Here is a 22,277-nt window from a genome sequence, read left to right on the forward strand (position 1 = left end):
CAAAGTTCGAATAGCTTATCGAATTACTTCCAAATATATATCTACCTACATAACGTAGTTTAATTACTCAAGTTTTAGTTAAAGCAAAGGGTATTCAAGATTAAGCTCTAGACAATGTTGAACGTAGGAATGTGTAGTCCCATTTCAAATCCGAACCACCGTAGAAGCGGGAGCGAATCGGTCGAAAACCCGGCATGATGTAGATTTCTCATTAGAGCATGAAAGTATCGTGATGTTGTATGTATTGTTTCTATGAAACGTCCTTTATCTGATCGTATAACTCCATCTGTATCATGATCGACGCATATAGTGGGGTTTCTATAATTACTTCGCCGCAATACCATATCGTAATGTCGAACACAGCCTCAAAACACCTGATTCACGCCACGGCAATAAACTTATAATCGAACCTTCTTTCCCTTCTTCTAAATATCTCCTAAGTTCCGATAATTAATTCTACCGGCGTTTGCATTGTCGTCAAAAGGCTTTAACCGTAGGATCACATCATGACAGGGCGTCTTCTAACTTCATCGGAGAAGCCGTGGCGGGACGACCCCAGCGACGAGCCGCCGGCATACAAATCAAGCAAATTCCAGTCAAATAAAGCTAGAGATGATCTCCAATCGTACCAGGAAGTTGTCGGAGATGATCATGACGAAAAGAGCTATCAGGATGATAAGAAACCTACAAGTTCCAAACCGAAGAATAATCAAGACCTTCCACCTTGTAGCCACTGGTCGGAGAGCGGGTGTAATATGACTGCCAACTCTAGACAATGCTGCTCTTGTGCCGACGATCGGCCTAAAACGGAGTCTGGACTCTATCCTATGTATGTGGATCATGAAGGCTGGGTTGAAAAGGCTACTAGGTGGAAGTATTACTGCCCGAGCTGTCAAGGTACGTCTAGTTACCTAGTTTCCTTGCTAGTGAAGTCCGCATACAATCTACTAGGGGCTTCCTATTCTTCATATTTCTTCAACTAACTCGAAGTAGAATATTTCGACCCGGATGCTAAGGCAAGAAGTTTGAGAGACCAGTGCGCTTGGGCAGAGAAACGCGCACAATCCTTGGCTGACGAGCGGGACCGACGATATTTCGGTCTCGGGCGCTGGATACATGTCTGCAGCGAGTCAATAAAAAGTTGCTTGCCAGAGTGATCGATCGTAATACTCCAGTGGTTGGGAACGTTCGATTGAGGAAACACTTTCTAGGATGGTTCAAAGAACAACATATCAGTGTATATATGTGTATCTATCGCGAGAGTCGTCAATATACCCCATATGTACCTGTTTAAAATTACGCAATTTCGATGCAAACCTTCCCCTGGTGCTTCCCTGAGGCTAGATATTCATATGCCTCCTTCGTCTGTTCCAGCGTAAAGATCTTAGGGTCGACGATAGGGCGCAACTTGTCTATATTGGCCTCGATAGCGCGGCACATATCTTCCATCTGGAGCCGAGTGCCGAGCCATAGACCACGAGCCGTGAACAGTTTCATCCAGCAATCCAACAAGACGGGCATCTCCGCAGCCCCGTCACCACCGCCGACACCTCCTAAGACGCAGACTACGCCATCGTGTTTTACAGCTGCGACGCTCTGCTTCAGCGAAGTCGGCCCCACGACATCAATAACATAGTCAACCCCGAATCCTCCAGTAAACTCCCTGGCTGCGGAAGCCCAGTCGGGGGTCTCGCGATAATTTATGATATGGTCAGCACCCAACTTCTCAAGAAGTTTCGCTTTCTCGGGTGAGCTCGTCGTCGCGATAACCCTGGCGCCGACAAGCTTAGCGAACTGAACGGCAAAGATGCTCACCCCACCAGTGCCTTGCGTCAAAACCCACTGGCCGGCAGCGACTGGTTTCCCAGATAGGCCGAAGAGCGCATTCCAAGCCGTGAGTCCCGCACAGCTAAGCGTCGCAGCCTCCGGGAAAGTTAGGCCCTCGGGCATCGAGACAAGGCCTTGCTCGTCGAAAACTCCGGCAGTGCGTAGGGTGCCGTCCACTGAGGCACCAAGACCAACTTTTGACAACTCTTCGGTGAACGATCCTGCGATCAGCCGAGGGTTGAGAGCGGTAATGACCTTGTCGCCTGGCCGGAACCGACTAACGTGCCTCCCAGTAGCTACGACAATTCCCGCTCCATCGGAGCCAGGAACGACGTTTGGCTTGGTGCCCCAGGGGAATTTCCCCTGAGAGACCACGATGTCTCGAAACTAGATTTGAGGTTAGTTTTGTGAGTAGAAGGTAAATATGCGAACCGACATTTAAAGAGGCACCATGAACTATGACCAATAATTAGTAACGATGCAGATAAAAGTATCGACCGAGTCTACTAACTAGAAACTTACTTCTAACTAAGACTTCGGTATCGCCGAGTTCAGGCACTGGCTGCTCTGAATATTTCAGGGATTCAAGGCCATCGTAGCCTACGACATTCCACTGCTTCGTGGTCTTTGGGACGGGCTGGGCCATTGTAAGATGTAAAATATCCCGGTAATTAATAGGTAATTCCTGCACACCAGACTGATGTTTGGCGTCTACATAATAGGTAGATTGATGTTCAATATATACTAAGAAGAGGTTAAGGGGGTTTATATGACATTACATAAGCATAACCTAGGGCATTGAGATGTTAATATTCAAATTTATAAGCATGTCCGTGGAGTTCCGTGGATCGCACCATCAATTGGAGCTAAAAGCACATCATGGTCAAATTCATACTGACTTATAAATAAGTTATAAATAAGGTGATTTCATACTCCCTGAGCCAGTTAGAAGTAGTCGTATAGAGTAATGAAGGTAAGTTATGAAAAGGGGCTTGCATATTAAATCCCGACAACTGCATAATGTACTAATACGCATAACTAAATGCATTCTGTATTTGATAATCGAATTATATCAATTGACAGAGATTTGAAAAGAGAAATGACAAACGAAATCTTGACAACTTCAAACGTCATCGCATTCTTAAAGAATCGCTCACATCTACTCTCATTTATCTCTGACTTAGCTTGGCTGTTATAAATACATTTTACTATAATTCCTGATAAGATAGCACTTCTCTTGTTACAGTTAGCCTAACCGATCAATACCGAGAAGACCCTGTCGCATGTTACATCAAAGCAACCTATGCTCCATTATGTTTATACGTGTAGACAGTTATGACCATCCATCTCCAACTACTAACTAGAGAGATGCTACGATACAAGGGAGTTTCTACATACGTACCAACGAGCACTTACACGGAGGCCGAGGGTAGCAACGGAATCATATGGGTTGACCATGAATCTCCTCTAATCTGATTGGGTGATACACCCCAGCTCTATGCAGCGCGACGAGTGGGCAGATCGTATCAAACGGAGATTGTCTTATCTTACTTATCTCTTCATCACATTTCAGCAGCCAGGGATCAAGATTCAGTTGCATCTAGGCTGACGGACCTACAAGAATGAGCGTGCCACTGCATCTGCACAGAATTGCATATGCCCGCAATGGTCGATTCGATGTCGCTTATCTGATCCCGAGCAACCCCCCAACGTATACTCTATACTTTGTTGCTTGTTACTTTCTATAAAGCAAAGACTTGCCACTCATTTCTTCAGTCGGTTCTGTTATTATTAAAGTTATTATTAAAGTTAAAGAGATCTATACATTAGACACATTTAAGAATCTAGGGTATCAGAGTCATAAGAGCAAGCATGACGGGGAATACACCTACTCTCGACGAGGAAAAGAAACCCGAACTGGGAGGCTTGGACAACGATACAGTTGTCGCTGTCGACCATGGCATACAAGTCAATGCCGCAGGATATAAAGATCAGCTAAAGCGTCAATATGGTCTTCTCGGAATCGTCGGTTTTGCCCTTACCGTTGATAACGCCTGGGCAGCTTTAGGATCTTCGATATCAGTTTCAATTCGTAAGTAAAGCCCTACTCATAACTGGATACATGATTTCCTTTTTTTCTTTTTTTCTCGATGTCGAACTAACGTGAGCTTGGTTATCAACAGTAAGTGGGGGGCCTCCAGGTCTGATTTTTGGCCTTGTTGTTGCTTTATTTTGGTATTCCTTTATAGGTATGAGTCTGGCCGAGGTATGTTGTCCTCCAATTTCCTCTTATAGAGACCCAACAGACCTGAGAAAGTTATGGGAAATTAATTTGGATGCTAACTTCTCTTTAAGCTTGCCTCGTCAGTTCCCACCGCTGGCGGTGTATATCATTGGGCGACCATCGCAGCCGGGCCAAACTGGGGTCGAACCGTCGGGTTCTTCACAGGTTGGATCAACTTTTATGGCTGGATGTTTGACTTGGCAGCCCTAGTTCAAATCACCTCCAATATTCTTGTTCAGATGTACGCGGTTTACCATCGGGACACTTACGTTCCAGATTCCTGGCATGTCTACGTCACGTTCATTGGTGTCCTATGGACTTCAACCTTATTCGTTATTTTTGCGAATAGACTCATCCCATATACCCAGAATTTCGGAATGTTCCTCGTCATGGTCGGAGGTATCGTGACGATCATTGTGATTTCGGCTATGAGGCCAGGTTCTCACGCCTCTAACCATTTTGTATGGGGTTCGTTCGAGGAAAACAACTGTGAGTATCATTCAAAACATAACCTTACTCCTTGAGCACATAACATCTTCGAGCTCATAGATATAGTCCGTAAATTCGGCTTCTTCCCAACATATTCTCTATAATGTTATTATGTTACTGACTTCGATATGATAGTGACGGGCTGGCAAGGTGGCGTTGCATTCCTTCTAGGAGTGTTGAACGGCGCGTTTACCATCGGCACGCCTGATGCCATTACCCATATAGCAGAAGAACTTCCACACCCAAGGAGAGACCTTCCAAAAGCCATGGCGCTTCAGATAGGTTTAGGCTTCCTGTACGCGTTTGTTTTCGCTATTGCGCTTAGCTACGCCATTACAGACCTCTCAGCGCTACAAGGTGGCATCAATACCTATCCCCTTGCTGTCATATACCAGCAAGCGACAGGTAGCTCAGGGGCGACCTTCGGCCTCTTATTCATCCTGTTCCTCACCAGCATGTGCTGTTGTGTTGGGACGGTGCTAACGAACTCACGCACGTACTGGGCACTGGCTCGAGACAATGCCGTGCCGTTCTCTGGCATTTTCGGTAGCGTTAACGAAGAGCTTAGTTGTCCTATATACGCAACCCTATTCGTGTCTGTTGTCGCTACTGGTCTTGGTGCAATCCCCTTGGGAAGCTCGAGCGCCTTCTTGGCTCTAACGGGCTCTTTCATCGTTTTAACGACGGTGTCATACGCAATTCCGTTTACTGCCAACATGATTACCGGACGAAAATATTTCCCCGCAGGGCCTTTTCACATGGGGAAATTCGGATATGCAGTGAATATGGTAGCTGTTTTGCTTATAGCAATGTTTGTCATATTATTTTGCTTCCGTGAGCTACCCCCGTCCTTCGTGTGAGTTGACTTGCTAACCTCTTTTCGTAGCGTATGAGATACCCACAACCGTCGAGGCTATGAACTACAATAGCGTGATTCTTGTTGGGACTCTCACGCTTTCGTCGATATGGTGGATTGTGCATGGAACTCGGCATTATCCGGGGCCCAAGGTGATGAAGTTATATATTCATGATGATTTGGTCCCCACGAACAATGTGGGAGTAGTCGAGAAGTCCAATACGTCGATAAATAACGGGGGCAATTAAACAACCTAGAGTTCACAATAGGGAACTTTGAGAGTATTAAAATAAGACAAAAGATCGACAGTTGGGATTGACTCGGTTATTCCTGACTCGAACCACTTACTCACTAATACCATGAGCATTGAGTTTTACACTAAAGAATTCCGAATATGGGAGTACACTTGAGCGATGTATCAGCTCTCGGAGACAGCTATAATTATTCAAGAAACTACCAATTGCGTTTAAACCCTTACAGCTACAAATAGAACTGGCTTGCGGGCTTAGGTTGCGATTTATGTTCGAATCAGGAGTCTCGGAGAGCGTTGCGCCGACTTCATCTCACCCCGATTGGGGAAGCCCCAGCGAGCCTCTTAAGTCTTGCTCCGCGATTCAAGCCATTGTTATTCTAGTCTTAGAAAGACTAGATCCTTTTCAGGCCGATTATGACAAGGATCCTAGGATATCACCCCAGAGATTAACTCGGCCATCATAAACAAAAGCAGGTACTCATTTCCAAATCTTCAAATTCCAATCAGCAGATACATTGGTCGCATAGGACCCTGATGTACATCTGGCCTTTTATAATTCCGTACCTGACTTTGCCGTGTGGGGAATTCATGGGGTGATGCTCGTGGTGCCTCGACCGTTCGTTGCATTGCATCCGCAGAGATGGACCTAGTTCTAGGCCGTCGAGATGATTGGAGGTGCCATCCATACAATTTAAATAGCCTTTCTCCATATGTATGGATGGAGCACGTCGATCCGCCTTGATCGATAGCTTGCCAATGAGGGCTTCACCGGTGATGTCTGGACATTGGCTGGGCGGACTACGCATAAGTATTTCGTAGTTGCTTTAAATATACATATACGTAGCTCGAGTTGCCTCTTTATTAGAAATTGTTCGCACTACTTGCTACTTCGTATTCAACTTCCAGGTCAACTCACTCAACATGAAGTATCTCGTAGCCGGACTTCTTTCGCTCGCCGGCGCTGTCTCGGCTGAGGGGCAACTCTGGGGACAATGTGGCGGCCAAGGCTTTACGGGGCAGACAGCTTGTCCTTCGGGCTCTACTTGTCAGATCTCGAATCAATGGTATTCACAATGCGTTCCTGGTAAGAATAGAGAGAAGTGGGCATACTACACAGAGAACTAACACACATTCAGGAACCGACCCAGCGAACAGCGCATCAAAAGTAACTGCCAGTCCTACTAAAGCTATTTCTCCCGCAGCAACGGGCTTCGCAAAGACGGACGGTCTGCTCTTCAACATCGACGGCGAAACTAAGTACTACGCAGGCACAAACAGCTACTGGGTCAGCTTCCTAACCAATAACGCCGATGTCGACAAGACGTTCGACCAGCTCAAGTCGGCGGGCCACAAAATCCTGCGCGTCTGGGGCTTCAACGATGTCACGTCTCAGCCAGGGTCCGGCACGGTCTACTTCCAATACCTGTCGGCAAGAGGCTCGACTATCAACACGGGAGCCAACGGCCTGCAGCGCCTCGACTACGTGGTCTCGGCTGCCGAGAAGCGCGGTATCAAGTTGATTATTAACTTCGTTAACAACTGGGGCGACTATGGTGGGATGGCGGCTGTAAGTTGTTGTTGTTGCTGTTTTTTAACATATAAATCCCACGTTTCCCTTTTCCCCTTGAAAACGACCCCTTAGGTAGATCTAGTAGTAGCGAGATCGAATACCTATTAGGTCCTTGTTTGATGATATATATATAAAAAGACAACTGACCTCGCGCCCTAGTACGTAACCGCCTTCGGCGGCTCCCAAAAAACCTGGTACACCAACACCGCCGCGCAGAACCAATACCGCGCGTACATCAAAGCAGTCGTATCGCGATACGCCAACTCCCCCACGGTATTCGCCTGGGAACTCGCCAACGAGCCGCGCTGCAACGGCTGCGCGACCAGCGTCCTAACCACCTGGGCCAAGTCGACCTCGGCCTACGTCAAGAGCCTCGACCCCAACCACATGGTGACGCTGGGCGACGAGGGCTTCGGCCTCGGCGGCGGCGACGGCAGCTACCCCTACCAGTTCGGCGAGGGCCTCGACTTCGCTGCGAACCTTCAGATCGACACGCTGGACTTTGGCACGTTCCATTTGTACCCGAGTACCTGGGGCACGCAGAACGAGTGGGGGAACGCGTGGATCGAGGCCCATGGCGCGGCTTGTGCGGCCGCGGGGAAGCCTTGCTTGTTTGAGGAGTGTGAGTATACCTACCTACCTAACCTAGTCCGTCCTTGATTTTTGATCTATAGGTATGTATCGGACACTGACTTTCGAGACAGATGGATCCACAACCGACCACTGCGGCGTCGAGGGCAAGTGGCAGAAGACCTCGCTCTCGACCAAGGGTCTTGCGGCAGACTTGTTCTGGCAGCTGGGGACTACGCTGAGCACGGGACAGACGCACAATGATGGATACACTATTTACACAGGTTCGTCGGAGTGGACTTGCCTCGTTACGAACCACGTCGCTGCTATTAAATAGATGGGATATTATCATTAGTATTGGTTAATTAGCCAGAGACAAAGCAATATCAATACGGATCGATACTATATAAAGAACCGTTATGTTTCTGTGTATGAATAATGCCTCAGATATTGTAGTATTACGGACTCGAGAATAGCGTAGATATGTATACTGTCTAAGAGAGAGAGAGAGAGCAACATTAAGAGACATAGGCACAAGACTTATCCGGTAAGACTCGTCATAGCTTGATATTAAAGAGATTATGATGGTAAAACCCTGCAATGTATGATCATTAAACGCCGTCATGAGCTTCCAGCCAATGTATACCGCTCTAGCAAACAAAGGATATCACGATGGAACGCCGATAACCAAAGACCGTAATCAAGACCCGTAAAGTATTACCCGACCCAATGCTATTCATACCGTCATCAATGCTTCTTTGAATCATTTGTCGTGTCGCTATTCTTTTGACCAGATGGAGTCCTCGGTTGGAATCCAAACCTCTGCAATTTCTGCGTAAACTTGAAAGTCGCCTTATTCTCGACGCGGCGGACCTCTTCCTTTTCCCTCTCCTTCTCGAGAACTTTCCGTTCCTTTGCTGCGCTTTCGCTTGTATCGAGCTCCGCCTCCTCTTTCTTCCGGGCCTCTTCGGGGTCGAACAGCTTCTGCTTCTGGTGCGTGAGCGTCTGCATCGCCTCTTTGCCCTTTTTCTTCGTCTTGACGTATGCCTCCAGCCCGACTAGGACGGCGTAGCTTTTGCTGATGCTCACGTGCGACATGTCTACGCCTTCTTCCTCTAGACTGTGCACAAAGGCGCGGAAGTTTGAAGCCGGAGGGCGGTAATGGCCTCTATTTAACGAGTTAATGATTACTTCTTTAGTAAGGGGCTTGGTGAGCCTAGCAAGCCTCGAGAGCAATAATAACTCCCGAGGCAGGCCGAAAAGGGGGAAGGAACTCTCAATGTTACATACGAGAGTGGCGACAGGCTTGATAGCCGGCCGTTTTTTATCTTAATCAACCCGGCTGCGGATATCCGCGATCCTTGTAGGAACGAGCTGTGCTGGAAGGCGCCACTGTTTTTGACGCCGACATACAAGCGGAACGATGTGTCGGCAACAAATATCCACGTATTTTTGCGGACCGTCTTGCGGAGGAGCTTGTTGAATATTGTTGCGGCTGATACGTGTCGGATTTTCCTAACACCCTTTCGGTCGTCAAAGTCAGGGTCCGCGTACTTTGCTGCCATTGCAGCTTCTAGCTCCGACTCTCGTGAAGACCTCAGAGACGACGAACCTGAGTGGCTGTGCGGCTGTGGGGGCGATTCTACGTTAGATTTGACTTGTACGTGTGACTCGATATTTGCTGAGAATGAGGGCGTAGGGTCGTCGATCGGGACGATACCATGAATGCTGTCCTTCCACTTTTCTGTGGTGTCAATACGCATGCCATTCTTGGCCCAAACTAGACGGCCTTCCACATCGACTTTCACTAGATAATACTGCCTCTCCTCTCGGCTCAGATACCGCACCTGCTCGCGATCCAACCTTTCCCTAGGACAGGCTGCCAAGTCGATTTGCCTACCTTCACCATAGTCTAGCCAATAAAAGAAGTTCTCGTTGGTATTAGATTTCTTCCATTCTTCGTGGTATGCTCTCAAGTTAGACCCGTACCGATGCTTAAGGTCGACCATTTCTAGGAAGTATTGTAGTCCCATCATTCTAGCGCGTTCTCGTCTCTTTGCTCGAGACTTCATCCGCTTCTTTCTCACTTCTGCCTTCTTTTCGGCACGCATACCTTGCAAATCCTCTTCGTTGAGTGACGAGGATGAACTATCTTCCGCATCGTCAGAATCCTCATCTGCCCCGGCGTGGCGGGCTATCTTGGCCACCCTCATCCAATTCCTCCGTGCTGTGGATCGGCTACTGCTAGGCGTCCTTTGGTTGCCTGCGTCACCGTTCTCAATGCTTTGCGAGCTATCCTGTGATTCCTGTCTAGCTCGAGGCGTGTTTAGGTCTTTCCATTGTGCGTCTCTGATTGCATGTGTCCACCTGGTACCTGCATCTAAACCTAGCCCTTGCATCTCTCTGCGCACACGATATCCACGATAGCTTCGTTGAATTACGGTTGCCGCCTTCGACCTGATACAGTCATCTGCGGCTTCGCTTTTTCCGTTAGACATTGCATCCTTGCTACTCGGCCTGGAGCGCGATTTAAAATTTGAATGTTTATGCCTGAATATAGAGTGATGGTGTCCTAGACGCTCCTCTTCCTCAGCTACCTTCGATTGCATGAAGTCTCGTCTTGCCTGCATGCTCGTGTGGGCAATTACTAAGCTTTGGCGGCGTAGCTCTTGATCGCGACGCTTATGCTCTTTTTCGCGCTGTTCTTGTAGTTTTGTTAGACGCTGGAACTCCTCCTTGGATGGCGGTTGCAGAGAGTCTAAGTATTCCTGGCGACTCTGGTGACTCAGGTGTGATGTAGTAGTATCCGGGGAATTTTTAGATTCCCTGTACGGACCGGGCGATGACGGTGGGGTTAGCGGGAGAGACCCCGGTGTAGCGGCGGCGAGCTGCGGGGCTAACGAGTGAGATGAAGATAGAGATATGGATAGGGATGGAGATCGTCCACTTGCGGGTGACAGTATTGGCGTAACATTATGGGCCATCCTGGCCATCTTACGACTTATATCGTCACAGTAGAAAGGTCACCATTAAAAATGAAGACGAGGAAGCTTAAGGCTACTGTATCGCTGCGATGCCATGTGTGGCTACTGATAGGTTTGATAGGTTACCTAGATAGTTGAGAAGTTAAACTGACGATATTCGGAAAACCTCCAGGTAATGCGTGTAATTGTAGGTGTATAGGGAATTTTGATATGTATAAATGCCTGATATCGTCAGTGGCTCTGTCCAGAATGACGTAATTACCTACCCAAAGGTACCTATACGTATGTCGGTTAAACGGCATACTATGTGCGTGCCAGATTTAACATCTGTTTCGTGTAACATGACAGCGAGAAAGAGGAATGGGCTTACTTAACGGTAGAGCTTACTAATTACATAGGTTAATGTCATATGTAATGCTTGTGATAATAAATAGGAGTATACTTAACTGTATGCAATGAGGTAGTCAGTCATATTATTTTCAAATGTAGTTTGCTTCTGTGACTTTTAATATTATTGACATTCGTGAAGTTATATGCACCTACATCTTGCTATAATTATAGCGTATCTGTAACATATACCTGCTGTATTAACATGGTATCAAAAGACACAGGAGCTACAGTTGCATATTTTTTTACTTATTTATACAGTTAGAAACTTCATAGTTTTCGGATATAGTTAACTAGTAACTATTACCAAAGCGAAGACTGGGCTACACATTGTAGAAAATCCGAGGACAATTAAGAGTAAAGAGCTTGTAACTTGGACATGTCCCCTTCATTACTTCCTTCGGAATTCAGATGAAGATTTAGACGGTCTCGCCTATCATCATTGGTTTAGACCATGGCTTCATGTAATCGACCGTTTACAAATAGCAGACATGTTACCAAGATCAGGCGGGCTTCGGAAAGATAAAACCTGCAGGTGAACTAAGGTACGTTTCCCGGCATATCTCGCTTCGATAGCCCTATGGTGTGACATCAGTAAGCCTAATCCGTTGTGACGGTATTATGTGTGGCAAGATTCATTATCTCATTAAGAGCGATCTGCTTTGTATATCATTTAGGAATTGGGATAGTTGTTGCTGATTTGATATTTGGAGGTTGAAGATTTAAAGCAATTGTTACAAAACAAAGATTAGGTTGCTCGGTTTTTAAGAGTCTGGAGTCAAACAATACATGTACATCTAAGATATAAATTACTGAAGTTACGATGATGAATACATTGCTGAATACAGTCCCGTACATTTCATGCTGTTACTTCCTATGTTTTAAATTAGAACATCGAAAGAGGTAATCAAGTACATATTTACGGCATGTGCATGGGGGGGCTTGCATACAGTTTAACAGAACAGTGCTTAGATGACTCATCTAATGTTCAATAGTACCTACATGTAAGGTTTAAGCTAACTACCTGTACCTATACGAACAACGGAACAAGGAGGCGGCCTCCAAGTCTGGGGGAGAGTGCCATAGCGAACGCCCAAACCATAAAGGAGCTGCCTAGATGCGCACTGTACATACTACAACTATAGTTGGGTACCATAGTAAGAGTCCAGCGTTGCGCGCGTGCATCTGTAATAACTAAAAGAGTGATCAATTGATGACAGAGGCGCCCAGAAGTTTGATTTTGGCCCCAAGAAATTTATCTAATTGCTTTGGTACGTCAATGCGCATTTCGTAAATACCATATTAATCTTGTCCTGTGCCACCAGCGATCATTATGATCATTATGTCAATTCATACACCACGAATTGATGGCTACCTCTTCGCGACGACCTGATGCGCTCCAGCGCCCCCAGCAGCAGCACTACCAGCGACGCGCCCATCCCCATCCCCATCCCCATTCCCATACTCATCCTCATCAACAGCACACAACTAACCACACAATTAATCCTAATATTAAAAACATCAATCCAACTACTGCAAGTCTTGACGCTAATAGCGTGGCTGCTAAACATGCTCATGCCATCGCGACACATATCAAAACGCGAAACTCGCAAAACATCCTTCAACAGACGAGTCCTTCACGAATGAAGCGCCCTCTAGATTCTATCGCTAATAACTACGACCCTCCCAAGACCAAAAGAGCCCGAATTACTGTCGAAATTCTAGCAAGACCCATTCCTCCTACCAATCCTCATAGATCCATCACAGTGAACACGGTGAACACGGTGAAGCCACAACCCCAACTTCAAACCGAAACTCATACGAACGAGTTTCCGGTCGCATCAACGCAAATTCTCCCTGCTCAACGGGAAACTGCCAAGACGGCGACAGTAGTAGAACCTGGTTTAAAAAGGCATAAGGAAAAAGCTATCAATGGGATTAAACATGAACTTGATAGATTACAACCAAGTGCAACCGATACCAATTCGGCAACAGAACGGCCCGGTCGCAAGTTGCGGTCACAAGAGGCAACTCGCTTCAAGAGCGAGTTGTCAGCATATTTCCCCGATTATGATGAAGTAATCGGTAATGATCCTAAAGAACAACGTAAGTGCAACTACGGAATACTACAATTCCCAATTTCTAATTTCCCAATTGAAAACTATACCTATATTATTACACTTTTCTCAAGATGTATTCCTTCAGTTGCTAATACCAGAAACTAGACGTTCTTAACCTCGATACCCCAATTGTCCTCGTCGATACCAATCCCCTCTCTAGTAGTCATCAATCACAACCCCCTGTACCCCCTCCAGACGCAACGACAGACGCCAGCGAGCGACCCCACACTATATATAATACAGTGCGAACTTACGGTGATAATCTGTTCGCTAACCTGTACGACTCTCAACGAATTGATTTCGCCTTTCTTGAAGCACGATATAATGGCAAAGATGTTGAGGATCCCCTACCAGATGCTTATTTTGGACCAGCGCATAAAAAAGCTGAGAGGTTAGAAAAATCGATCCGAAATACAGAAAAAGGTCGCGCACAACATGAGAAGGACCAAATCATTCGGCTGCTCAATGAGCTCCAAGGCCATGACTGGCTAAGAACAATGGGTGTCAGTGGTGTCACTGAAAGCCGTAAGAAGACATTTGAGCCTGCCCGAGATCACTTCATTAAGGGTTGTCAAGCGATCTTGGAAAAATTCCGCGTATGGAGTCAAGAAGAGAAAAAGAGGAAGCTTATGAAGGAACGCGCGTTAGCGGAAGAGGCAGAAGAAAACGAAGAAAAAGAAACTGAGGAGGAAGATAACGATGACGAGCAACTAAGCCAGGAGAGTGCTTCAGATGCGGATGAAGAAATGGGCGACGTTGAAACAGACGACGATATCCGGGAAGATGTTAGCGACGGTGATCCCCCAGACTATAGTGATGCCGACGCATCTGCAAGGCAACTTCTTGACGAGGCGTTAGCACGGGCTAAGTACACTGCATCGAGCTCTAAGAGATCTCGGGGTGAACCACCTCCAAAGTCCCCAGAACCATATGTGGCAAAGGAGTTTACGTCGTTCTTTGTCAAGAAGCATCAGCGTGAAGCAGCTCTCAACAAGGGCCGGCGAAGAGGAAGGACTATTGTAGCCTGGGGCCATCCTATCCCAGATATGGTCGAGGACGACTTTGAATTACCCGAAGAATACCGTGACATGGAGACTTTGAAAGCCCACGAGAGGCAAAAGAGGCGGGAAAGGCGTCAGCGTCAGCATTGATTTATTGAATCGGTGTTAGGGCTTTCATGTTTGCCTTCGGGATATAAGGCAACACTTAGCATATATGTTTATTGCTGGACTATCGGGACACTAAAGTTCCTATTCACTCAAGTGCGACTGAATGTGGCTCTGGATTCGAACCTTTGTTCGTACTATATAACGATGCGTTTGGGCATTTGATGTGATGGCCTAATAGCAAAACTCCTGCTAAAGCCTATAGTGATACATGAAATGATATTGATGGCAGTGAACCTGAGAGACTTATCTGCTAGGCAAAACATAATAGGTGTCAGGTGGATTAGGTAGTAGGTAGCATCAAGAACAATATGAGACATGCAGCAACTCGAGCGTTTAACTGTCCCGTTGTGATATGTACCTAACTAGAGGGGCAGAGTTTGGATGCTGCGTACCACCATCTCGGGACCTCGCATCTTTTAGTTTAGGTAATATATTAAGTACAGGTACCGTAAGAGGTACATTATGGGGCTGGGGGGGTCTATTGACATGGTGTCAGCATACGTGTTGAGGTGTGGACATAATGTCGGCCATGCGCATGTCAAATGACTGTTACTACGGCGATTCGCTAGTATTTGTAGTATGGTCACCCCCGGGGGTGATTATATCCAGATTATAAAGATGACCAGGTCTGAAATAGCTACCGTACGTATACGATTATACCTTATTGTAATCGTATTGCTTCCAAAATACTGATATATTGGGAAAGAATAGCCTTTTAGAGATCGTCACCAACGGTAGTCACAGTCACCTAATCGATATATGTCATATATAAGACCATGTCAGGCCAAGAGACTATGTCAGGCCAGGTAATCTAATATATTAAAAAAAAAAAAAAGAATAGAAGGCCTTGTAATCTAATACAAGGCCTTCAACATACTTATATATATACAGCACAGGCACAGGCACATGTAAAAGTCAATTGAAAAGATTACTTGAACTATTATTACGAGATTACGGGCTACGTGTTTTACCATTACACTACGAGGTCATTACGATTACGAATAATTAAAGTCTACTGTATTGCAGTATATATGCATACTCCAGGCATTTATTTAACCTGTATATACCCGGGGCTGACATTATGTTGAATTCCTGACATCGTTGTGGACATAGTGGCTATTTGGACATCGTTAACAGGCCTGGCAATTACGGCGAAATAGACAGTACCTTTGACATAATAAATACCTTGACATACTGTCTATTAGTATTGACTTGTAAGTACCTGCAATGAAATCGGTACAACAAGCTTTGCAGACATTGTATTGACCTGTTGACATGGTCTTAAGGGCCTGTAATTATGTAATTACACTGACACCTTTGCTGACATAATGTCAATAGACCCCCCCAGCCCCATAATGTACACAAGTAAAGTAGGTGGTACTTAGGTACATGAGAGTATGCGGCGCTTGCCTAGAGATGCACGGACCTTACATGTACTATCGATTCGTTAGGCCGTTCTTACCTTTGCAGCTTTGTAATATGGTAGCTACGTAGGTCAGGTCGAGGTGGGAGCTTTCTGAAACTGCGCGAAGCTCTTGTTGATTAACCGACCTTTTTTTTCGACAAACCACATTTTTCTTCGCCTTTATGCCTGCGCATCAAGACTGATTATTTGGAACTCATTGTTCCGCACAATAGCTAATAGTATTACTTCGTACTCTGCGCGTATTGTAGCCGCGATCCTTCAGCGCGCTCTACAATCGCGTGTGAGGCTAACCTAAAACACCGACATTTATTCCACTAACTATCTTCGATATACTTTGGTGTATCTGGAAAACTACCCCCCGCAGGTTTACCTCTTTCTAGTGTCATACATTTACAACAGCTCCTAGAAAGACCAAACTTACCGATGCATACGACCATTACGTAGCATAGCGGCTTCGCAGACGCTCAGCATGCCTGGCATCGCAGAGCCAGAACATATCGAGGCCGGCGATACTCCTCCCGTTGAGCTTCCTGTCGATGACACCCCTCCTCGCCCTTACGTCGTCTTCACCCAGAATGTCGATCTCGAAATCGATTTTGCCCAAAAGCGCGTCCACGGGCGATCCGACATTCTAATCGTTCCTTTCCTCGATGTTTCCGAAGTCTTTATCGACGCCCGTCAGTGTGATATCGATGTGGCTCAAATCACCGTTAGCAACTGTGAGGTGGAGGCCTCCTACACCGATCCTTGCGAATCAATACGAACACCTGAACACTACCGATGGTCAGCACCTCAGTGGCCGATTAAGAAGCGCCGCATGCAGCCGTTGCTACACCACAAACGCAAGGAAGTGTCAGCGCTAGACCATGACCTAAAGTGTTGTACTCCTCTTGATGGATCCATTAGAGTCAAACTCCCGAGTGTAGACGAAGTGCTACAGAAGAATAAAGACTCTCAGAAATCCGACCAGCAAGATATACTCCTACACTCTGACGGCACGATAGGCGGCTACAGGATTCGCATTCCCTTCAAGCTGAAAAATGTCTGCGATGGTCTCCAATTCGTTGGTGTTGATGAGGCGGATATCCGATACCCTCACGTCTATACCCGTCACTCTATCGAGCCTGGTACGGCATCTTCTATCTTTCCGTGTGTCGATGATCCGGGCTCGCGAAATTCTTGGAAGATTTCTATCACTTGCCCTCGGACACTCGGCGATGCGTTCCGCAAGCCGCTTACGACGCAACAACCTAAGGGAGTTGGTCCTACTAATAGAAGCCACAAAAGGAAACACGGCGAGGATGAACCTAGAACAGTGGATATCGCCCTTACGGAGGAAGACAAAATGCTAGATATGACCGTCGTCTGCTCAGGGTATTTGACTAGCGAGGTGGTTCACAAAGACGATGAAACCAAGAAGACTATGACTTTTGAGATCGATCGTAACAAGGCGGCAAAGCATATTGGTTTTGCCGTTGGGCCTTTTGAGCACGTAGACCTGTGGTCGGAATTCCGCAGTGAAGAGGACGACACTAAGCTTGGTGTCAACGCCGTCAAGGTCCACGGGTATTGCCTTCCAGGTCGTGCGGAAGAGGTTAGAAACACGTGTTCTACTCTCGTCACGGCGGTGGATTACTTCGTACTCACTTTCGGTCGGTATCCGTTTGAGAGCTACAAGGTCTGCTTCGTTGATGACATGGTTGAGGACACTATACCTCTGTGCGCCTTTTCGCTATGCAGCACTAGGCTACTCTACCCTGCGGATATTATTGATACCGAAGTGGAAACTACAAGGACGCTGGTGTACTCGCTAGCAAGCCAGTGGTTCGGCGTCAACATCGTTCCTAACACAAAAGGAGACATATGGCTCGTCGTTGGGATAGCATGGTTCTTAACTGACCATTTTATGAAGACATTGTGCGGTAACAATGAATACAGGTTTCGGATGAAGTCGATGTCGGATCGGCTTGTTGAGGTCGACATAAAACGTCCGTCTCTGCAAGACATCGGCGAACACCTTTACTTGGGCAGTTTCGAGGTGGATTTCATGAATCTTAAGGCACCTCTAGTACTGTTCATCCTAGATCGCCGTCTTTCCAAATCATCTAGCTCTACAGGAATCTCCAAAATCATATCTCGAATGGTCAGCAAAGCAAATACGTCCGGCCAGGCCCTCGACGAAATTTTAGAATCCAATGCATTCCGCAGAGCTTGCGAGAAGGCCGGAAACACGAGGCTGGAGCACTTCTGGAATCAATGGGTGCTCATGTCTGGATGCCCGAGGTTCGAAGTCTTCCAACGGTTTAACAAGAAACGATTATGTGTTGAGATGACAATTCGACAAACTCAAGATATAGCTTTTCTCAAGGCCAGGCCGCTCGACAAGAATGACTTCTGGAGGGATGTCATGGAAGAGAACCATGCCGTTTACGCAGCCGAATTGCAACAGTCTTTTACCGGGCCCATGACTATCAGAATTCATGAAGCAGATGGCACGCCTTACGAACACATAGTTGAAATTCGAGAGGATACTGCCAAATCTGTGAAGTTCGAGATACCCTACAACACAAAATACAAGAGGCTCAAGAGGAACCGTCGGCAGCGCGAAAGGGCATTGGCCAGCAGTACGAAAGGGAACGAGGATGGGCATAGGGATCTTTATTATTTAGGTGATGTTATGCAGCACCAGGATGAGATGGAAGAATGGGATTTCCGTGATTGGGACGAAGAAACTGAAGCGAAGATGGACCAAGAATCTTACGAATGGATACGAATGGATGCCGACTTTGAGTGGATCTGCGAGATGCAAACAAATCTCCCTGCTTACATGTACGCATCGCAACTGCAACAAGATAGAGATGTTGTTGCACAGCAAGACTCCATGCTATTTCTTCACAGGAGCTTTTCTAAGACAGGACCCCACCCTCTCGTCTCAACCATACTCGCTCGGACTGTATTGGATCCTCGATATTACTACGGGATACGCGTCATGGCGGCCGATGAGCTTCCTCGCCATGCGGTGAATGAGCATGTGAATTGGATAGGGCTTCGGCATTTGATGAAAATCTTCCAGCATTTCTTTTGTCAGCCGGGAACATATACCCCCTTGCCGAATGACTTCTCAAATAAGCGCCAATACCTAATTCAACGTACTATCCCCGAGGCTATATCCCGCGTCCGTGGCGAAGACGGCAGGTGTCCTAAAGATGCGCGCATGTTCATCCTCGAGCAACTTCAAGCCAATGACAATTCGACCAATATCTATTCCGATCAGCCATATATCTGCAGGTTAATCAAAGCCTTGGCTATTTGTCAAATTCCAGACGAGAAGAAAACTAAACAACAAAAGTCCATGTCATTCGCCTTCGAGGACGCCGACGGTGACGAGGTAATGGCCGATCCTATCGATTCAGAGCCAGAGGAATTCCGTAGGCTGGCAATGGAGGAGATCGAGCGATATCGTAGGATGGATGAGTACTCTCCTTCGTACCAGAACTGCTTCACCACGGCCGCACTCGATGCTCTCTGCCGTTTAATGAAAGCGGAGGTTATTAAAAAGGACCCCGTCGTATTTGTTCAATACCTACAGGACCAGACTTATGACCTTGTCCGTGTCAAGGCCTGCGAATCACTTATCGAACTAGGAATGCTGGAAAGCCCTAAGTTCCTGCAATTTTACCTGAATTTGACCAGTACCGATCCTTCACCATTCGTCCGAGACCGACTATTCAAAGCCCTCTGTCGTGGCTTTGCCAGTATCGCTATTGGAGAAAACGAACGGCCAGAGGAGCGAGCGCCAAATCAGCCAGCGGGAGATGACCTTATCGTTGAGCGTGACGATGAAACGATGGAGGCTAGAAAAAAGGCAAAGGCCCGCAAGGAAGATCTCTCAGTAGCGCTTGCGGCCCTGAAGAGGGAGACTACGGACAATGAGAACTTACAGAAAGCCATTTGGAATGCGATAGACTCGCCTATCTTGACTGTATCAGAGCGAATTAATCTTCTCGAGCTATGCTCGATACTAGTCGAGGATGAACCATCACTAACTTTGTCTTTCGATTATCCTACCTACTGGACCGTCGAGCGTGGCGAGAAAAGTAGGTCTAGATGCTTGGTGACATTCAAGCGGCATTTTAGGAGGAAACCACGCAAGGTATACGCTACACAACCGTTGCCACCCAAACCAGAACCCAAGCGAACCATCACTCTAAACCTCAACCGAAACATCAGCTCAGGTTCGAAAGCTGCAACGCCTTCGGCCGCCCAAGCTCCTCCGCTACCTGCACCAACTGCTCCCACTCTAAAACCTTTGGAAGCTGTTCCTGCACCCAAGTCTACTGCACTTCCTTCTTTAAAGCCCTCGCTTACGTCGAAGGAAAGAGAGCCTGTTCCTCCTGTGAAGCAGCCCGCTACCCAGGAATCGAAAGAAAAACCCATTCAAAAACAGGCAAAGCAGCCCACCGCCGTAGCCACATCCCAAAAAGCTTCTTCGTCGAGTTCTTCTCAGGAAAGGCCCAAAATAGGCGATTCTCACAAAGACAGCATTTCCGTCCAGGCCCCCGTACGACCTACGGTCGAACTTCCGCAACCCGAGCCAAGGCCAGCGCCTTCGAAGGTTAATGTAAGCAGTCATTTAGCCCCCCCGAAGCATTCGAAGCCCCTTAAACGGGCGAGCACCGAAGGCGATGGCCCTCGGCCGACTAAAATGGTCAAACTTGATACCTCTAAGATTCCCAGGGCGGAATTGGAGAAACTTGGAAAACGACGGAAGCCTAAGATGCTGGTCACAGTGAAGTTCAAGGCCTGGGACAGATTACGTAGACGCAAAGACAACGTACCTCAAGCTGGTTCAATCCGAGCTACGCTTAAGCATCGTAGACCAGAGGATAAACTAGGCGGCTTCAACCCACGTCAAGGCGCTCGTCCGGCCTCGCCTGCGGCTAGGGTTTCGGATTTTGCTCCTATGAAATCATCTTCGGCAGCACAATCCTCCTCTCAGAACCCCCCTGCTAGACCCAATTCTTCCTTCAAGGTACCGTCACATTCCTCTCAGTCAAGCGGAAACAACGGAAAGCCTAGAAAACCTCTTCCGGAAATGCGCAAGCCGCTCCCGTCAGCAGCGCCGGCCAACCCCGCGCCGCCGAAACAACCTCAACCATCCTCGTCCCCTCCGGCACCGAAAGGCCCTCCCAAGCTAAAGATCAAGCTGAAGCCGCCTACGTCGGGGTCACCAGGGACTTAATACGGTAATGAATGCATCGTCGTTTGTTTTGCTTGAGTATACGGAGCTACATGGTACCCGCTAAGCTTAGTGGGATTACCTGGCCCCCTTTTGTTCGCAAATATATTCACTTCTTTTTTGCAATGCATGGCATCGGCGTTAGGAACAAGAGGATATGACTCCGGCCAAAATGCGGTTGCCTTTTTTTTTTTTTTTTTTTTTCGTACGTGTACATTTCACTAGGAAACAATGAATAGGTGGACAGTGGTTAGTGAATGGACGGAGGGGCGGATGGATTTAACACCTCAAGACTTGCAATGAGTAGCTACTGTTGCTATCTGCAGGTCCTGGCATCGAGTCCTAGCAGAGGAGGAAGGAAGGAAAGCAATGGGCCAAGTGCGTACATTACTAGTTAAGCCTAGTAGGTGGCGTTGATTACGAAGTCTTTTTTTAATGCAGAGTACAGTGCTCTATTGCCTGTAGACGTGTAGCAGAACGTAACCGTGATTTGTCTATGTGATATACTACAGACCTAGCCCCAGGCTCGTAGATGGATAGTATTCCCCGATACGCTCGATATATCTTTTTCGGTTATTGTTTTGACATTAGCGAATATGGCTTCAGCCCCGACTGATTCAATTACTACTTTCTAGACATCCATCTATTATACGTAGCTTTTGTATCCCACATGTTGGGAACGCTAACAAGGTAGGCAATGATCTCCAATCTCTAATACAATCCAATCGCAGTTCTCAGATATATATCTCTTCCCCTTCCTCTCCTTCATTCGAGTCCGCTTTGCAGCACTACAATAATAGAGGTCAGCATGTTTCTTAAGGACACGGCAAAGGGAGTCTTAGGGGGAAAAACTAACCTCAGCCTTCGAGAAGCTCTAAGTTTGGGGCGAATTGGAATCGACATACTCCTGATCTTAGTAGCCCCTTCTTCGCCATCCTCGCTAGATATATCGTATTCACTCTGCTTTCTGTTTTCGCTAAAGCATTTGAGAGCTCACATAAACAAACAGATACCTGCCCATCTACCCTTTCACCCACCCCGTCCCACACGCAACAAGCAAGACACGCAAGCACCCCTTAAACCCACCGCTCCAGATATCATTT

The 22,277-nt window shown here is 47.0% G+C and overlaps 6 protein-coding genes across 6 annotated transcripts; 5 read left to right on the plus strand and 1 right to left on the minus strand.

Moving 5' to 3' along the window:
* Positions 1-387: 387 nt before the first annotated feature.
* Positions 388-1,217, plus strand: F4817DRAFT_329062 (uncharacterized protein). The gene is made up of 2 exons (XM_049302226.1): positions 388-897; positions 994-1,217. The coding sequence occupies exons 1-2, from the start codon at positions 507-509 to the stop codon at positions 1,155-1,157; spliced, it is 555 nt and encodes a 184-aa protein (XP_049161630.1). The 5' UTR covers positions 388-506; the 3' UTR covers positions 1,158-1,217.
* On the minus strand, positions 1,218-2,950 carry F4817DRAFT_329065 (putative alcohol dehydrogenase). The gene is made up of 5 exons (XM_049302227.1): positions 2,761-2,950; positions 2,682-2,693; positions 2,350-2,617; positions 2,264-2,283; positions 1,218-2,214 (listed from the first exon to the last, which is right to left on the minus strand). The coding sequence occupies exons 3-5, from the start codon at positions 2,471-2,473 to the stop codon at positions 1,297-1,299; spliced, it is 1,062 nt and encodes a 353-aa protein (XP_049161631.1). The 5' UTR covers positions 2,474-2,617; positions 2,682-2,693; positions 2,761-2,950; the 3' UTR covers positions 1,218-1,296.
* Positions 2,951-3,563: 613 nt separating this feature from the next.
* Positions 3,564-5,840, plus strand: F4817DRAFT_298135 (putative choline transport protein). The gene is made up of 5 exons (XM_049299759.1): positions 3,564-3,919; positions 4,011-4,093; positions 4,183-4,600; positions 4,736-5,434; positions 5,487-5,840. The coding sequence occupies exons 1-5, from the start codon at positions 3,700-3,702 to the stop codon at positions 5,702-5,704; spliced, it is 1,638 nt and encodes a 545-aa protein (XP_049161632.1). The 5' UTR covers positions 3,564-3,699; the 3' UTR covers positions 5,705-5,840.
* Positions 5,841-6,045: 205 nt separating this feature from the next.
* On the plus strand, positions 6,046-8,243 carry F4817DRAFT_298203 (carbohydrate-binding module family 1). Its single transcript, XM_049299760.1, has 4 exons — positions 6,046-6,793; positions 6,846-7,276; positions 7,439-7,901; positions 7,984-8,243. Exons 1-4 carry the CDS (start codon positions 6,631-6,633, stop codon positions 8,184-8,186), a joined length of 1,260 nt encoding a protein of 419 aa, XP_049161633.1. The 5' UTR covers positions 6,046-6,630; the 3' UTR covers positions 8,187-8,243.
* Positions 8,244-12,299: 4,056 nt separating this feature from the next.
* F4817DRAFT_329073 (something about silencing, SAS, complex subunit 4-domain-containing protein) lies at positions 12,300-14,878 on the plus strand. The gene is made up of 2 exons (XM_049302228.1): positions 12,300-13,326; positions 13,446-14,878. Exons 1-2 carry the CDS (start codon positions 12,588-12,590, stop codon positions 14,489-14,491), a joined length of 1,785 nt encoding a protein of 594 aa, XP_049161634.1. The 5' UTR covers positions 12,300-12,587; the 3' UTR covers positions 14,492-14,878.
* Positions 14,879-16,024: 1,146 nt separating this feature from the next.
* On the plus strand, positions 16,025-21,378 carry F4817DRAFT_329075 (uncharacterized protein). Its single transcript, XM_049302229.1, has one exon. The coding sequence runs from the start codon at positions 16,405-16,407 to the stop codon at positions 21,175-21,177; it is 4,773 nt and encodes a 1,590-aa protein (XP_049161635.1). The 5' UTR covers positions 16,025-16,404; the 3' UTR covers positions 21,178-21,378.
* Positions 21,379-22,277: the final 899 nt, after the last annotated feature.

This window comes from Daldinia loculata (assembly GCF_022478755.1).
Source record: "Daldinia loculata strain CBS 113971 unplaced genomic scaffold F4817scaffold_9, whole genome shotgun sequence".
NCBI lineage: Eukaryota > Fungi > Ascomycota > Sordariomycetes > Xylariales > Hypoxylaceae > Daldinia > Daldinia loculata.

Excerpts from the sequence above, each read along its gene's own strand:
- F4817DRAFT_329062 (XM_049302226.1), top strand. The coding sequence starts at position 507 with ATGACAGGGCGTCTTCTAACTTCATCGGAGAAGCCGTGGCGGGACGAC. Across the intron at positions 898-993 it reads TTACTGCCCGAGCTGTCAAG|AATATTTCGACCCGGATGCT; the intron begins GTACGTCTAGTT and ends AACTCGAAGTAG.
- F4817DRAFT_329065 (XM_049302227.1), bottom strand. The coding sequence starts at position 2,473 with ATGGCCCAGCCCGTCCCAAAGACCACGAAGCAGTGGAATGTCGTAGGC. Across the intron at positions 2,284-2,349 it reads TACCGAAGTCTTAGTTAGAA|TTCATGGTGCCTCTTTAAAT; the intron begins GTAAGTTTCTAG and ends TATTGGTCATAG. Across the intron at positions 2,215-2,263 it reads TTCATGGTGCCTCTTTAAAT|TTTCGAGACATCGTGGTCTC; the intron begins GTCGGTTCGCAT and ends CCTCAAATCTAG.
- F4817DRAFT_298135 (XM_049299759.1), top strand. The coding sequence starts at position 3,700 with ATGACGGGGAATACACCTACTCTCGACGAGGAAAAGAAACCCGAACTG. Across the intron at positions 4,601-4,735 it reads TTCGTTCGAGGAAAACAACT|TGACGGGCTGGCAAGGTGGC; the intron begins GTGAGTATCATT and ends TCGATATGATAG. Across the intron at positions 5,435-5,486 it reads TGTCATATTATTTTGCTTCC|CGTATGAGATACCCACAACC; the intron begins GTGAGCTACCCC and ends CTCTTTTCGTAG.
- F4817DRAFT_298203 (XM_049299760.1), top strand. The coding sequence starts at position 6,631 with ATGAAGTATCTCGTAGCCGGACTTCTTTCGCTCGCCGGCGCTGTCTCG. Across the intron at positions 6,794-6,845 it reads GTATTCACAATGCGTTCCTG|GAACCGACCCAGCGAACAGC; the intron begins GTAAGAATAGAG and ends ACACACATTCAG. Across the intron at positions 7,902-7,983 it reads GCCTTGCTTGTTTGAGGAGT|ATGGATCCACAACCGACCAC; the intron begins GTGAGTATACCT and ends CTTTCGAGACAG.
- F4817DRAFT_329073 (XM_049302228.1), top strand. The coding sequence starts at position 12,588 with ATGGCTACCTCTTCGCGACGACCTGATGCGCTCCAGCGCCCCCAGCAG. Across the intron at positions 13,327-13,445 it reads TAATGATCCTAAAGAACAAC|ACGTTCTTAACCTCGATACC; the intron begins GTAAGTGCAACT and ends ACCAGAAACTAG.
- F4817DRAFT_329075 (XM_049302229.1), top strand. The coding sequence starts at position 16,405 with ATGCCTGGCATCGCAGAGCCAGAACATATCGAGGCCGGCGATACTCCT.